Source organism: Passer domesticus, chromosome 1 (assembly GCF_036417665.1).
Source record: "Passer domesticus isolate bPasDom1 chromosome 1, bPasDom1.hap1, whole genome shotgun sequence".
Lineage (NCBI taxonomy): Eukaryota > Metazoa > Chordata > Aves > Passeriformes > Passeridae > Passer > Passer domesticus.
The window spans coordinates 236,398-253,615 of NC_087474.1; the positions used below are offsets into that span (position 1 = coordinate 236,398).

The following is a 17,218-nucleotide window of genomic DNA, read 5'->3' on the forward strand; positions in this document are numbered from 1 at the left end:
ACACTGGAGCTCAAGGCTCTGGGAGGAACAGGGAACTGGGGACACCATCCCTGGGCTCCTCTGCTGCCATCAGGAGAGAAGCCACAGCTGTCCAGGGAGAGCTTGTGGCTGGTGCAGGGGGCTTGAGTTTACTCCAGTTCACAAGGAGGTCACCAAAAAGATTAATTCAGAGATGGTCCCCATCTGCTTCCACATCTAAGAAGACAAACACAAGAACAAGCTCAGTTTAAGAGCAACAATCCTCCCATCCTGGACCCAAAAGCGGGTGACAGGGGCTGCACAGGCTCTCTGTGCTCTCAGGTAGCTATTTGCAAGGGTCATAGTCTCCCACAGCACCTTCACACCTGGTCTGAGCTCCTGTCTCCCCACTGACCCCCCTGCAGGCATCCTGCCCCCAGAGCACACCTGGACACGGGGCAGCACCCCCACGCCCCCGGGCAGCCTGGCCTCCAACCTGGCACTCCCCAGCCGGTACCCTGCGTGCCCTGACACGGCCAGCCCAAGCACACAGCACACCGAGCTGCGCCCAGCTGGGTGCAGGGCTGCTGCCAGCCCTGGGCAGGACCCTCCGAGGGGCTGGAGGATTTTCCCTCACTCAGCACAAGTGCCGCGGTCGCCGGCTGCCTGCCGGAGCGAGCGGTCACTGCCGCTCGCTTTTATTACCTACCATAAAACAGCAATTTCTTCCCAAGCCTCCTCGCTAATTACCCAGCCAGTTCTCTCATTTCATTTTATTACTGGAATTAACAACGAGTTCAAAGCGTGGAAAGCTATTAAGATGTGTGATTAAGCCACATTCAATTAGTTTCTACAAACAATTTAATTGATGTTGCAGATAGAATTAACAGAAGGTGATTGTGTGAATGGCTCCACTGGCTGCAAAATGGGAGCTGCTTCCCTGGCTCTGTGCAGCGCGGCCGGCGAGCCTGGGCTCAGCCACGCACCTTCCCAGCAGCAGAATTCTCTCCAAGGCTTTGGGAAGTGATGGGAAGCTGCACCAGGCTCTTCACACAACTTGTTCTCCTTTCACTGAGCACACTTACAGAAAGGTAGAACATAAATGCAACAAGGAAAGCCCTGCTGCATCCAGGGATCAGGCCCCCAGCACTCCTGCCTTCATCTCCAGGCATCCTGCTTGTCCCTGAAACCACCAACTGCTCCAGTGCAGAGGCAGAGGTGGCACCTCAGGGCAGGAGCCCACCACTGCCCCACAGTTCCCAAGCTGGTGAGTCCAGGCTGGTGCTCAAGGCAGATTTGCTTCCATCAGGAAAGCAATTCCAGGGCCAGGGCCAGCTCACCACTATGTGTTTGCCAACCTGTGACTGAAAACCCAGAGTTTACGCCTGACTCCTGTTGAGGAAACTTTCAAGTTGGGCTGGAGGTACCACGATCCAGATCCAGATCCAGACATAGGCTGAGTGATGAACTCCCAAAAACAGATGAAGAGCTCCACCAGGAAGCTTTGGTTGGTAAAATCAGCACTGCCAGAGCCAGGCCCTGACCTCCACCCAATGGGGCATGGACACACCTGGTCAGATGTGCACTGGCAGAGAAATAAATTAGGGCTGCTGATCCCTGAGGTCCTGACACCCACCCCAAGAGGGACAGAGAGAGAATGTAACAGAGATGGAAGAGAAGAAAAGCCAGGACTCATGCCAGGGAACAGCCACTGGGAACTCAAAAAGAGCACAAAAATGCTCTGGGGCATTGAACATCCTGATGGACAGGGAAGACTCTTCCTGCAAGGCTCAGTCTGCTCTCAGGGACTCCTTTGCTGCACCCAGAATTCCACCATCCACAGACACATGGCAGCACAGGCAGGGAAGAAGCTGGGACTTCCCATTCCATGGCAAGAACTGGATGCTGCATGTCCCCTTGGCTGGCACTCTGTGGTTAGTTCTGGCCCACAGCTCCCCCACCCTGTGCCAGCCAGCCTGGGATCTGCTGCCACACTGAAGTGATTGAAGAGCATGTGCCCATCCTCAGGAGAACAGGTTTGCTCCATCCCTAACGTGCTCTGCTTGTGTCATCCTGGAAAAGGACATGGGAGCTTTGCCTTGGGCCACAGGGTGGGTACAGACCCACCACAGCACCCCCTGATTCACTCTGGAGGACGGGGAGGAGCAGCTACAATGGGACATCCTCCTCTGGACTACCTCTTCCTCCTGCATCTACCCCTTCCAAGCAGGCTGTACACCAGGTACCCAAGGGAAAGGGAGGCAGAGAGGCTTTGTGGGTCATGCTGCCAGAACTGCAGCAGGCAGTGGGACACGAGGGTGGGTGCCAGGGTCCATTCCCCAGCTGCGAGGCAGGCGATGCCCCAGGGCAGCACACAGAACCCCAGCCTTGTGGCAGACAGGCTGGGCAGCCCCATGCTCTGTGCCCACGGGTAATCCACCCTCGCTGTGGGTAAACACACCCAGCAATACACCTCCTGTCTCAGGGGCAAGGTTCAGAGCTCCTCGTGGAAACCAGGCAGGAGAGGCCCAGCTGGCACCACCCTCAGCAACGGGCTGTGGATCACCAGTGGCACCAGCTGGAAGCAAACCAGATTTTTTCCCAGGGCAATGCAGTAATGAAATGAAACACTGAAGTGCAGGATGGAAAGCAAGTGGCATCAATCTCGATCACCCCCTGAGGAAGGAATGGTGAAAAACTGAGAGAAACCTGGTGTGTGGCAGCAGCAGCATCTGAGAGGAGCTAAACAACAGCCCAGAAATTGCTCTCCCTCCACAGCTGATGGTAATAGCATGGTAATTTCCATGGTGGAAATGTGATAAGCCCATACACACAGGTGCACAGGTGAGCACACACGCAGAGATGGCAGCAGCAGCCACTCCCTCCTGGTTTGGTGATGTGAAGACCAAAAACTGGGGTTACAAAGTTAGAGAACTGCAGACTACAGTATGGGGGTTGAGAACTCTAAGAAAAAGCTCCAAAAAATTAGAGAAAGGAAATGCAATGGTTGGGTCAGGGTCCAGGGGCTCTGGAGCTGGATAACTGAGCATGGTAAACCCTGGAGTGACAGTGCAGGGTTAGCAATGAGGAGAAAGACTCCGAGGCTCAGGACACTCCAATACCCCACATCTGAAGAGATCAGGGACACACCGAGGGCCTGGAAACATTCACAAGAGCTGCAGCACCTTGTTCTCCTCCTTGCAGCCCCCTAAACCACCGTGTGCCCCCCAGCCACTGCCCGTCTGTCTGTCCTGCGGCAGCACGCCCTTGGCAGAGGTGCTGGGCCTGTGTCACAGGTGTGTCTGTCCGTGGCTGCTGCCACAGCAGCAAACTGTGCTCAAGAGGGAACAGGGAAGAAGCCATTAGCCCCACAGTGGGGAGGCGACAGAGATGGATGGGGCGGCAGCTGCGTGCCTGAGGAGCGGGGGATCAGACGGCACCGGGGCAGCGCGCCTCTGCACAGGCACCTCGTCTCCATTACCCAACACCCAGCAGCCAGGAAAATTATTCCACACCCAAATGGCACATCAGACACAGCTGCAAGGAGTTCTCTGCCTGCTCCTCGTCCGGCTGCAAGGTAGGCCCTGCTTTAATGGGCTGAGCAGGCAAACAGGAGAGAACTGCAGCTTCCCAGGGCAATCCTGCACAGAGCTTGCTTCCACCAGCCTAGCACTGAGCAAATGGCCTGCAGGAGAGAGTCTCCCCCTGACCCTGGTAAAAACCTGGTCTGCTGAAAATGCTGCCTGGGAGGTGGCCAACGCTGAACGCCTGCACAGGGCAGAGCCCAGATCTTCCATCTGCTACCAAACTCTTCCCCAGCCCCTCTCTGCCATGACAGCTGCTGCAAGTGCATGAAGGACACTGCTCTGTCCCACCCTGCTCCCCCTCTCAGCCCAGTACTCACGTGCAGGCTGGGGTGGTAGGTGAGGACCCCATTATCACACAGTGTCACGTACTTCTTCTTCCACTCCTTATTGAGGGACTTGCCACTGCGTTTGAGGAGAATGCCCTAAAAGAGAAGAGTCACGAGTGTCAGATGGTGTTTGATCCAGGCACCTCATGCTCCACTCCAACACTGCCCCTTGGACACTGGTCTTTGAGAAGAAAGGACGAGCAGACTCAAGAAAACATCTTCTAGGTTGGCTTTCCCACACTCCCTGGGCTGCACTCTTTCCATACCAACCCCCCAGTCCCACAGACAGCCCCTTCCTTTCAGGGATAAGGGTCTCCACGTGTCAACACCAATGTTCAGGTCCTCTGAGGGACCCATCACATCCTCTGGTGTCCCAAACCACCCACTCTTCCCATGCTGAAGGGCAACCACCACAGACACAGATTGCTCCCAGACCTTCTCCCACCACCCAAAGTGCAGAGGGATGGTCAAGGCAGGGAAAACTGGGGACAGGCAGGGGCCAGTTGAGAAATAACACTCCAAACACAGGTCTCCCAAGGGATGCACATTCTCTCGCCAGCTAGTGATTCTGAGAGCTGTCAGAGTAGGGATGGACACATCCCAGGAGGGAGTGCAGGTCCTGGGCAGCTGAGAGTCAGAGTTATCCCCTTTTCCCATCAGGATTTTACCTGAGACCCACCCTGCTGTCGCTGGCACCACACTCCCAGGGCCAGGAAATGACTGCACTCAGGTAACCCAGACCCAACTCCATTGATCTGAACCAAAGCTCACAGCACGACCCCCATCCTCTCCCCATTCATTTTTGCCTCCCCAGGAATCTACCTCCAGCAGCAATTTATTACGTATCAGGTAAGGACAAAGGTGGAGAGGGAGAAGGAAGCTGGGGCAAGACACCAGGTGCAGGGGCTCTGGAGCAGGGAGAGCACATCAAGCACTCTGTCGGCAGGGAGGGAAGCACAGCATGGGGGGACAAAAGTAGGAATGAGTAACAAAGTCTGGGAAAAAGCTGGCTCTACCAACTGTCAGGCCTGGCACCTCTGAAAGTGCTGTCTGGACAGACACCCAGACTGCCTGTTCCTAACTTGGCAAAAATCTGGGCCCCGGGCCAGCCCCTCCTCAAAACCCTGGGCAGAAAGTGTCAGCCCTGCCAGCCTTGGCATATTTGGGGGCCCCATCCCAGTGCCTGGAGACTGAGCTGCTGCGCCTGCACGGTGCAAAGGCCCAGCACAAAGTGGTGGGGGCACAACCCTGCCAGACGTGACCGTGAAATCAGCAATAAATGGTGCACAACAGGCAGGAGTCCCCACGAGCCCTCCAGCTCGGGGCTCGGGCAGCCAGCAGTGGGAAAGGAACTGCCCTCCAACATGCAGGGATGGAACAGCAAAGCAGAGTGGCTAAGGCAAAGCTGTGTGTGGGCAGGATCAGATCCCCTGCCAGGATCTGAGACCTGGCCCTCAGGAGCTCAGAGGACATGAGCTGAAGAACTCACTTGGGAGAGTCAGAAGGTGCTAATGAGAACATGGCATGGAATGTGGCAGCTGGCTGACAGCTCCTGCTCTGCCAAGGCCTGCCAGGGACAAGCAACAACCCCTGGAGTCACAGCTGGAGGCTCACACTGAGCAAATCCATGGAAAAACTATGGCAAAACTATGGCAAAGAGTGATGGGCAAAGAGGAGAGGAGAGGAGAGGAGAGGAGAGGAGAGGAGAGGAGAGGAGAGGAGAGGAGAGGAGAGGAGAGGAGAGGAGAGGAGAGGAGAGGAGAGGAGAGGAGAGGAGAGGAGAGGAGAGGAGAGGAGAGGAGAGGAGAGGAGAGGAGAGGAGAGGAGAGGAGAGGAGAGGAGAGGAGAGGAGAGGAGAGGAGAGGAGAGGAGAGGAGAGGAGAGGAGAGGAGAGGAGAGGAGAGGAGAGGAGAGGAGAGGAGAGGAGAGGAGAGGAGAGGAGAGGAGAGGAGAGGAGCCAATGCCAGCTGATGCAAACAGGACATTAGAGGAGCCTGGCTCTCCCCTGGGTAAAACACACTATCTGATGGCAGGAGTGACTGTGCTGACAAGTGTTTTTGCTTTCTGTCAGGTTTTTAACTGAGCAACAACCCTCTTCAGCACCAGTTGTACAAAACCCATAGAGCCAGCAATGAATGCAATGAGAACTAGTCAAGTGCAAGGTCTCAAAACATATCCATGTCTGAGAACAAGCACGGTTATAAATGGCAAACCTGTGTCCAAGAGGAATTACAGAGGTCCAGCCAACCTGCATCTGATTCAGACCAGTTCCTCAACATCTTGCTCAAATGAACTCCAAGAAAACACAAAGCCAGAAAACCTAAAGGTAATGTTGCAATTGCATGGTGTAAATCAGTGCAGTGACTGTCCTTAACCCCAGCTGCCTCCTCTCACTGGGCACACTGAGCTGCTGAGGACAGCAGGCACAATCCTGCTCAGGTGGCAGGACCCTGCAGTGGGCTGTCAGGGCTGGTCCTGCACAGGGCCTGGGTGGGAGCTGCCCACGTGTGAGCTCTGGGGCAGGAGGTGCCATCCCTGAGCAGCTCCTGGGCTCTGTGGGAAAGGTACCTCAGTCTGGGGGTGCTCGTTGGGTCAGACAGGGCAGGCAGTGCCCATCTGTGGCACTGCCACAGCACAGCAGAGCTGCAGGAGTGCTGGGAGGTCACCTCGCCCTCCCTCCCTGGACAGGCTCAGCTGCACCACGGCACTCCAACCTCTGCACAAAACCTGCACTGATGGACACTGCAGCAGAGATGGATCCTGACACCCCTGCACCTCCCAGATGAGACGGCAGCCATGTCATGCCACGCCACGCCACGCCATGCCATGCCATGCCATGCCATGCCATGCCAAGCCATGGGCAGGACGGCTGCCTGGATCTTGTGCACCATCCTCCCACACACACTCAGCAGCACCCACGCTCCCTTCAGCACTGGTTCTGGGCCCACCCAAAGTCATCCTCTCTAACACCACAGCTGGGCCACACATTTCCCACATGGTGTAAGAAAATGATCATTCCTCCTGCCACACAAAGCCAGTTTAACATCCACCAGCTCACCCAGGCAAACGGTGAATTCTCTGTAATTCAGAACATTTGTTTGGTACCTGTCAAACAAATCTGCTCCAGAGTGGGCCAAAGTTACAGATCTAACTCAAAGTCACTGTGTGGAATTCTCTGGCTTCTGAGCGTGACAATTCCTTCTGGACACAGTGATCTCTTCCGGGCATGAAGATCCCTCCTGGGCATGAAGATCCCTCCTGGGCATGATGATCCCCTTTTTGCCTTAAACCCAGCTCACTTCCACAGTCTGACCTGCCCTTCCACAGCACCCTGCAGTACAGCTCCTCTCCTCTCCTCTCCTCCCCTCAATGTGACTTCAGCCTGATGCACCCTGATGCTACAGAACAGCCACTTCAGCACTTCCAGCCTGCCCCAAACACATGCTGCCTGCAGGGAACAGTGGCTGCACTTAGGTCAGCCTCTAACCTGCAGCTTGGCAGACTGAAGCACAACCAAACTCAGAGCTGGGAAGGAGGACTGGCCCTACAGCCCCTTTGTGCAAGCCAGAAGGAACAAAGCTCCAAAAGCAGGAGAACCCAGGCTGCCTGCCCGTGCTGCTGCCCTCGAGCCTCCCCAGAGGCCCTGGTGGCCCGGGAGCCCTGCGCCAGCACACGCGGTGCTCCTCACCCTCCCTCTCACCGTGCAGGACCTGCAGGCAGGAAGCCTTCCAGGAGTTCTTCCCCTGACACACAAAGGGAGCAGAGCTGCTCCCTCTCCCTCTCTCGGGCTGCTGGCGCTGGGCTGTGCCGGTGCACAGTAAAAGCAGCAGCAGCAATATGCAGCGTAATGAAGCAGGCAGCGGCGATGGCCCCCAGAGGACTCGTTTACTCCACAAATCTCCCTTCCACTCACTTTTTGCTAAGAATTTTAACACCAAACTTAATTGTGAAGTCGCGTATTGATTGGAAAATGCAAATGGCAATTTAAATGTAATCTAAGCTCCCAGCATGATCCCAGCTCCCAAGAAGGAGGAGTCACCCGCCTTGGGCCCTGCTGGAGTGCACGGCCCGAGCAGAGCCAGGCCAGGGGCCAGGGGACCCTCGGGCTGCCAGCACGCTCCATGCAGCCTTCCCAAAAAGATCTGGTAGATGTGCAATTAGGAGCTCATTCCCGGTAACAAACAGCTGAGGAAGCTTCGTCTCCCGGCCTAATTAACCCACTTCTCAGAGACAAGTGTCCAGCTATGAGGGAACTCTGCCAGCCTTGCAGGACCATCACCAAGAGGACACTGCAGCACACGGACCCCGAGTCCCTGGCACAGAGCAGCCCTGGCAGAGGCACCCACTGCCTGGAGGGTGTGTAGGTGCCCTTCCAGGTGCAGGGGGGCCCCAACACCCACAGCCTCACCTGTCCCCTTGGGGAGCTTCATCTTTTCCAGACGTGCATAAGGGAGACAGATCAGGTCACCCAGAGGTGCCGTGTTGGAGAAGGCAGTGACAAGTGACAACCAAGCAGCCTGCAGCAGCACCACACATCCCTCCTCAGCCAAGGCTCCCCAGTGTGTCTCTTTCTGCAGCACCCAGCCCAGCCTCCTGCTCCCTGGCTCCATGCAAGCCCCAGACCCCACGTGCTGAGGAGGGCTGTCAGTGCTTCCCAACACTTGTTCTGTGCTCACAGAGACCAGGCAGGGATCGTGGATCACAGTGACTGCAGCCATGGGGGCCATGGGTGAGCCTGCTGCCCCCAGCACCCGCTGCCTTCAGCCTGGGCTGGCCCTGTGGGCACAGACCTGCCTCCTTCTCCCACACAGAGGAACCCAGCTGCTCCTGAGGTGACCTGCAGCAGCCCCAGCACCCAACGTGCCAGCCCAGAGGTGCCCATGCCCAGGGAAGCCAGTGCTGGCCACAAACCCAAGCAGCAGATCCTGCCCCTTTGCCACTCACAGCCCCAAACCCAACAGCTCCTCTACTGCTACGCTGGGCAGGACCAACGAGGGTCTAAGAGGAAAACCAACTAAAGGCCCCACTCTCCCACTGCCTCTCAGAGACAGCAAGCAGTGAGACCTCCACCATCTTCCAGAAGGAGCAGGTCCATGCCAGAGACCAGAGCAACCACCCCCAGTCCTGAATCTTTGTGATACAGTGCTACACCTCCTGAGAGTCTCTGCTCCTCTCCCTGCTGGTGGGACCAAGCCATCACTCCTTGTGGCCTAGGGCCACAGCAGGAATGTGCCAAACTGTAGTGCTAACCTCACTATGGACCCCTGACAAGCCCTTCCCCACAAGCCACATGCTGATATCGGCTGGAACAAGCTAGTGTCCACCTGTCCAACACCACTTCCCCCCACGATGCTCCTGTAAAAACACTGCCCAGATCTCTGGGAAACCACCTCTGGCTAGAAAAGGTGCCAGTCCTGAACCCAGCATGGACCTGGATCTCCCGTGGGAACTCTTTGCTCCAGGCTCTCCTTGTGAGCTGCTGCTGCTGCCATGAACTGGCTCCTCTGCTTAGTCCTGAACCAGGCAGCAGTTTGGCATCTCCTCCTCCTTGCAAAGCCTAGAAAGGATGTACAGAGGTTGTGTTTGCAGAGCTGGGCCTCTGTTGGTCCCAGTTCTCCCCATTTCACACAGGAACACCATGGAATGACTCAATCCCACTAAACCAACACAGCCTCTGGCAGACCAGGCCAGGCTCTGTCAGCAGCACGGAGACACAGGAGCAGGTAAAGAATCATCCTGCCCTGCCAGGTGGAGGGAGATCCTGGAAAAAGGAGCCCAGAGGTCCAGGCACAATGGGCTGTCAGGTCCCTCTCAGGACCAGCCCTTGGCAGGCAGCAGCAGGATCAGGGGAGCCAAGTCAGGTCTCACTGAGGGCTCCAGCTGCTCTACTCTCAGCCTCCCCTACCTCACCACAGAACAGCCACCCACCTCTTCCCCTGCTGCCCAGCTTGGGCTGAGCCCAAACCAGAGCAAATGGGCACTGCCACTGCACACCAACAACCCGCTGCACACCAACAACCCACCATAACAACAACCCACTGCACACCAACAACCCACTGCACACCAACAACCCACCATAACAACAACCCACCATAACAACAACCCACCATAACAACAACCCACTGCACACCAACAACCCACCATAACAACAACCCACTGCATACCAAAAACTCACCATACCAACAACCCACTGCAATGAACAACCCACTGCAACCAACAACCCACCATAACAACAACCCACTGCACACCAACAACCCACTGCACACCAACAACCCACCATAACAACAACCCACCATAACAACAACCCACTGCATACCAAAAACTCACCATACCAACAACCCACTGCAATCAACAACCCACCTCAGCCAATGACCCTCACACCAACAATGATCCACCACAAACAGCAACCCACTGCACACCAGCAATGACCCACTGCACACCAGCAGACGCTGTGCTGCAGAGAGCAGGGCACGGCCCAGCACACAGCTGGGCTGCCTCTTCCTGCTGGGCAGGGCCAAACTTGGGCACCTCAGGAGCAGAGCCCCACGTGTGAGATCCCACAGCCTCCACCCTGGCATTGCTCCTCCTGTCACTGCTCCCCCTGGCTCCAGAGCCAACCCTCCCAAGGCTGCTCTCCCAACAGCACCCTCCTTTCAGCACAACCCCTTGCCCAGGGCACCAACAGCCCTGCACAAACCCGCCCCAGGATTACTCCATGGGCAGGGAAGGGAGCTCCAGCAGCTTCAGCAGCTCCAGCAGTGAGCAGGGTCTTTCTCTTCTGACCCACCACTCCCCTCCTCAGCTAGCCTGGCTTCACTGAGTCCTTCCCCATGGAATCTCAGCATGGAATTGTACCAGGCAGCCAGAACCTGGTGGGGATGTAGACTCAACTCTCCTGCCTCGTGTCCCAGCACTCCTGCAATGCAGGGACACAACTGACCCTGTGCAACTCAGCCCTGGCAGCGCTGGGGGGCCCATGGGGCACAGAGAGACCCGCAGGGGGTAAATGAATCCACAACGGGGGCACAACATGCAAGACAGGAGCACAAACTGCCAGATCAGTCTTTCCTGTAATGCAAGGAAATCCTGACTGAAACACCATCCAGCCAATCCACACCACTTGGCTCGCCTGGACATCACCCATCCCTGCTTGCCAGTGATGGACACAGGGGCAGGCAACACTCTGGGTTGGATCCCAGCGGTTCAAGCTTCCCTGGAAGCCAAGAGGCAGGAGCAGAATGCAGTGCTACTGGAGGAAGCAGTGCCTCCCTTAGACTGCCAGCGGCTCACGGTGTGGGCACTGTGCTCACAGCTCTCTGTAGGAGCCCCTGAAGAGGGGAATCCCTTCCTGTCCTGCCAGGAGTGGAAAGGAGCAGGAGAGCAGAGGAGCGGCAAGGAGCAGAGAGAGGCTGCGGCAGAGGCTGCGGCGGGCGTGGGGCATGGATGCCATCTGCTGGAACCGCTCTGCAGCCACAGCCCCGCCGCACCCACCCACCCAGGGCACGGGCCACAGCCCCCACACTGCCGGGCCCGCGGGTGGCAGCCCCCGGGGCAGGGGGCACGGGCAGCCCCACTGCCCGGAGCCCGCTGCCGCAGCAGCCAAGGGGAGCACCGAACCTGCTTCATGGGGATGGCCCGCCCGCTGCCAATACTGTCCGCTTTACACTCCGGCACCTTCTTGTCGCGCTCCGGGTCCGCGCCCTTCCGAGACTGGAAGAGAAGAGACACAGGCGCGTTAGAGCTGGGCACAGAGGCCGAACCGCGGTCCCCTGTCCCCGGCAGCCTCCAGGGCACACCACTCTGCTCTCCCCCGGGCCAGCTCTCCCAGCACCCGGCCCCTCTAGGGACGCTCGGGACACTCCAGCCCAGCCCCCCAGCAAGCTCTCCTCTCCCCCCACGGCAAGCAGAGCTGTCCTCCTCCTGGCAGAGCGGGGCTATGTGGGCACCCCCTCCCGTGGGGCACACAGGACATGGCGACAGACAGAAATGGCATGGGATGCAGGTGGAGCATGGATGGAAGCGGGAGAGGGTCAGGCAGTGAAGGAACTCACACCTCTACTAATCCAACAGATTTATTCTGGTAACACACTTGCACCATACAAAGTAGCACAGGTCACCGGGCAGATACCAGCCCCTTACAAAAGAGCATGGACAATAAATATCTACCACACGTCTAGAGCGGCGAGAGCAGGACCCACCAGTGCCCGAGGGCCGCGGGGAGAGCAAACTCTGATAAATACAATATGAAATTTACAGTCTGTTGAGCAGAACTCATTCAAAGTGCTTAGGACAGAGGGAAATACCAAGTCATACATGGCATGGAGCACAACCAATACATTCAGAATCACAACAATGGCAGGAGGCAGCGGCAGCATCTCTCTGGAGCGTCCTACACACCCCCTCAGTCCAGGAGGGCCCCGTGTGCTTTGGATCAGAAAGGGATACGAGCCCCGCGCGCCTGGGACACCGATTCACCAGATTTTGGGCCCAGAACCAAACAAAGAGATTGAAAGAGAAGAAAACTAAAGAGACACAGATGGCTGCTCGGCTGCGAGGAGAAGAGGAGAAGGAGCAGGAGTCCATGCAGGCTGCAGAGGTGCAGGAGGGAAGAAGGAGCGGAGCGCTAGCGGCAGGCGCTGCAGCGGCTCCCGCAGGCAGCAGCAAAGCGTCTTTTGGCCCATCCAGCTCCATGCGCAGCTGTCGCCCGGTCCCGGTGTGGCTGCAGGTCTTCCCATCCCAGGAGGGTCGTCCGCCTGGCATCCCCGAGAAAGGGCAGTGCCTAGACAGCATCCAGCAGGCCCAGAAATGTCCCAGCTTAAAGTGCAGGCGCAGGCCGTCTCAGCGCTTCCTAGACTTTACATTGGGGGGATTTAAAAGGCTCCTGCGTGTCTCCGAGGGGGGGACCCATGCTGGCTGGAGGGCGGGCGAGCCTCTAATCTTAGATCAATCCCAGTGCCCATCCCTTATCCGGCCCTGGAGAGGCAATGAAAAGTGAGAGAATTTGTACAGAGGTGCCGTGTGTAACCACCTGGATCTTCTAATTTGGAAGGAGTTGGAAAGGCCTTTTTGTTGATGAAAAGTTGGAAACAGTGGCACATATCTGCAAATATCGAAAGAATAAAGAGTTTGGCAAGTTATACTCAGAACACGGACACGAGTCTGTCAGTGATGGGTGCCAGCAGACAGCACGGACAGGCCACGGAGTGGGCGCCGGCGGCAGCAGCAGTCGGGGCTGGGGCTGGGGGCAGGAGTGGGTGGGCGCCTCGAGGCGCGGGTGGGCGCAGAGTTTGTCTCCACCTGGAGCTCTGGGGCATGCAGACCCCCGGGGGGGAATGCGATCCCGTGGGGAGCGGGAGGGGAGCAGGAGAGGAGCCAGAGCAGGAGAGAGGAGAAGGAGAGTGGAAGAAAAGAGGAGGAGGAGAAAAGTAGAAGAGGAGAGGAGGAGAAAGAGAAGAAGGAGAACGGGGAGGAGGAGTAGGAAAGGAGAGGGAGGAGAGGAGAAGAGGAGCAAAGGAGTCGGGCATAGCTCAGGACTGGGGCTGCAGCAGCTCCCAGAGCTGGGCTGAGCACTGCACCTCGGAAAGGCCTGTGCCCACCTGGGGACCCTGTAAGGACAAAGCTGCTGGCTACACCTGCGCTGTCTGCCTGGGAAAAGCTAGTGGCAGAAAACAGCCTGCCCTCTCCTTCCCTTCCCGCCCTTCCTGGTCCTGTCCCACTGTGGGAGGTGTCAGGAGCTGCTGCTGCTGCCACGACCAGATGGGTGAAGACGTCAACGTGAGCCATGGATGTGCACCAGCACACGAGCAAGCAGGTGAGGTGAGCCCCAGCCCCGCGGCGAGCGAGCGAGCGCCGCCGAGCACAGGTGAGCGTGTGGCGGAGAGCAAGCGTGAGCCCGGGATGAGCGAGCGCGCGAGAGCCCCGCGCGCGCGATGAGATCCACAGCGAACAAGCGTAAGCCCCCAGCAAGCCGCCCTCCTCCTCCCCCCAAGCGTGCCCGCCCCAGGGAGCGAGCACGGGGCTCCGGGGAGCGCGAACGCGAGCCGGCGGCGAGTCCAGAGGCGTGGGCGCGCGGCGGGCAGCACGGGCGTGGCACAGCGAGGTGGTGGCACAGCGAGGTGGTGGCACAGAGGTGGCACAGCAGCAAGCACAGCGAGGGGACGGCAGGGCCCAGGACAGGCACCCGCAGTGCTGCGTGCAGGGGGAGCACGGCCTCCACACCGCAGAGCTAGCGGGCATTGCAGAGGGCGTGAGCACAGGGAGGGGAAGGCAGGGAGGGAACAACCATGCGCTGGGAGTGGGGAGCTGCTGGAGGGGCCGTGTGGGCTGGCAGGAGGATGTGAGGAGCACAGCCCACCCGCCAACAGCACACGGACGGGGTGAGCGTGGGCCTGGGGCGGGCACAGAGAGCTGGGGGTGTGTGAGATGCAGCTGGGGGAATGCACAGAGTGTTTGGGAGGTCAGCGCCAGGAGGTCACAAGCCAAGGGAGATGGGCACATTCCCAGCACGAGGAGTGGGGAATCTGGGATGCCAATGGTGCAGTGAGAGGAATGGGGCACAGGACACCTAATTTGTGTGGTCTGGGCTCAGAGCAATAGCGGCTGGTCACAAGGGTGACACAGTGCAACAGGTACAAGGGCTTTGTTGTGGCTGGTTCCACAAACAGCAGACACAGTGTGCTGAGCAATGGTGGCTGGAAAGCACATTGAGATGGGGAGAGGATCAAGGCCGGAGCCTGCACATGTACACAGGGAACAGAGGCCACACCTGCACTAGACGTGGGACTGGGACACGTGTGCTCACAGTGAGGGGACACTCATGGCTGTGCTCAGAGCAAGGGTGAGTGTGAGGGCAGGACTGGGCACACTGCGTGGACGGCGTGTGCATGGTGTGAGAGCGTGCAGAGAGGCAGGCTGCAAGGCAACCAGCACAGCTGAGGGCTGCAAATGTACCCTGCTCCACCTGGGGCCCACAGCTTCACTGCCTCCCCTCTGTCTTCCCTCCCTCCACACCCACAGCAGCTCCCACGCGTGCTGCTCAAGTCACGCAGGATTCAGGAACGGGAGCAAGTGGGGCCCCATGCCAGGTGCTGAGCTCTGCACAGCACCACTGGCACAGCATCACCAGCAGCAAACAGGAGGCCCACGGAGCAGGGGCTCTGTGCCACGCTCGGGGTATGCAGCCCCAAGGAGAGGATGAGCAGAGTCACTGGTGCTGTGCACGCACAGCTGCGCTCCCTGCAACGAGCAGGAGCTCACACACACTACACAGCCACACGAGTGCACGCTGCACACTCCCATGTGTGTGAGCAATGTCCTGCTCCCAGATGCTCCCCATGCACGCACGCTCTGCCTGAAGCAGCCTGCAGCACCACGGTCCCTGCACACGCAGGTCCCTCCTGCACACACCCCTGCCAGCACAGCACGGCTTACCGTGCAGGAGAGCCCAAGGGCTCCGGCTGCCGTGAGCCACTGCCCTGCCCTCTCCTGCTGAAACCCACCCCAGCGCTCCTGGGCTCCCTGTGCTGCTTACCGTGAAGATGTTGGAGCGCCGCTTGGACTGCTTGCGGATGGGGGTGGGCGTGTTGGAGGCAGCGATGGTCTCGATCCGCAGCTCCCGCTGGCTGATGCTCGGGGTGGAGGGCACAGAGGAGGAGTAGTCACTGAAGGCTCCTCCACCGTTGGTGGCCTGGAGGAGGAGATGGATGGTCAGGGAGGTCAGAGGCAGGCTACCTGGAGGCACGACTGCCGGAACACCACCTGCCCCACGTGGCCTCATGCCAGGGCAGGGTGTGCCATGCAGGACTGGGACTGGGTGACATCCAAAAACTCATGGAATTGTTTCAGTTGGAAGGAACCTTAAAGGCATTAGTTCCAACCCCCTGCCATGGGCAGGGACAACTTCCACTAGACCAGATTGCTCCAAGCCCCATTCAACCTGGCCTTGAACACTTCCAGAGATGGGGAGCTCACAACCTCTGTGGGCAACCCAGAGAGACATCCAATGCCAGGCACTGCTCCTGCTCAACAGAGGGGCTTGGGAAGCCTCTTTCTGCTCTAGTTTTTCACCAGATTCTGAAATCAAAGAGAAGGGCAGCAAATGGCCAGAGAAATCCAGCTGAAGCCCTTCCAAACACAGGTGTGGAATGAGGCCTGAGGCAGCAGAGTCCCATGTAGCTGTCCCCAGCAGAGGGGCACAGCTAGGGCACCTCCACCTGCTCCCAGAACACAGGATCAGGGTAACTCTCCTTGGGCAGTCATGCCCTTCCTCTCCACTGAGCCCCTCAGACACGAGGCTGTGAGGCAGCCCAAAGCCTGCCAAGCTCCAAGTCCCATTCATCCATTCCCTGTTCATGAGTAGAGCTGTGATGCCAACGGGGAAGTGTGTCCCCAGCACTCCAGCTCTCACCTCTCCTGTGTCCTGAAGCACAGTGCCACACCCCATGCTCAACCTCTGTGTGAAACCCATCTCTGCTGCTGGTTTGGAGGTCTCTCTGAGCAGACATGAGGCTGGCACACACCTCCCATGCCTGCAGACCACCACAGCCACAGTTGAGGGTGTCTGGGAACACAAGGGGCTTCACCAACACTTCACTGGACTCCACGGCAAGAGGAAGATCCAACCATGCAGCCATGCATCCACGCCACAAACAAGTCTTCCAGACAAGGCTGCTCACTCCCACCCTGCCCAGTGTGGGCAAGCCAGTGGACAGGGGCTTAGGGACACCCCAGGAACAAAACTGGCATGGAAGCATTTCAGGTCTGCAGCCCAGGACATCTCACTGAGACAGGCACATGGCAGCCCGAGCTCCCGGGCAGCTCTGAACAGCGTTTCAGAAACACATGGAGGAGCTGCCCCTGGAAGGGCAGGTGAGTTCCAGCACCCCAGAAGGGACAGCCCGCCTCCTCCCAGCTCCCACACTCACACCACAGAGTGGTGGCACCAATGGCCCAGTGACTTCCTCCATCCTGCCTACACTCTGAGCACGAGTGGAGCCCTTGCAGGGTGATGATCTGCTGAAGGGGCTCCACGGGAGACCCCGATCCCCATTGGGATCAGAGCCTTATTCTGAGACAAGCAGTTCAGAGAAGTGTGAAAGGGGCTGTGCAGGCAGAGCAGTGACCATGACCCACAGCCCAGTCTCAGAGAGAGGTGCAACCTTCACCAAGCCATGGATCCCCTCATCTTTAACAAGAGATATGGGAGAAGACACACAATGAGAACTTAAGAGAGGAGAAAGCCACCCAAGCAGCATTTCAGTTTCCTCCTCACAAAGGCAGAGCAAGGAAAATAATTCCATGCTGTGAGCAGGTGGATGGCTCAGACCATCCCAGCCTGTCTGGAAACAG

At 58.1% G+C, this 17,218-nt stretch overlaps 1 protein-coding gene across 4 annotated transcripts in view; it reads right to left on the reverse strand.

Moving 5' to 3' along the window:
* Positions 1 to 17,218, reverse strand: part of AGAP3 (ArfGAP with GTPase domain, ankyrin repeat and PH domain 3) — a 108,052-nt gene that overhangs the window by 35,792 nt on the left and 55,042 nt on the right. For 3 of the 4 annotated variants that reach the window (XM_064408002.1, XM_064408056.1, XM_064407942.1), the window contains 3 exons: positions 15,402 to 15,557; positions 11,489 to 11,581; positions 3,863 to 3,967 (listed from right to left, as the gene is read on the reverse strand). In XM_064408002.1, coding sequence (XP_064264072.1) covers positions 3,863 to 3,967; positions 11,489 to 11,581; positions 15,402 to 15,557 — 354 coding nt within the window. Of the gene's footprint in view, positions 1 to 3,862; positions 3,968 to 11,488; positions 11,582 to 12,831; positions 12,972 to 15,401; positions 15,558 to 17,218 lie in introns of those variants that run through there. The other variant, XM_064408119.1, reaches the window with a different exon arrangement.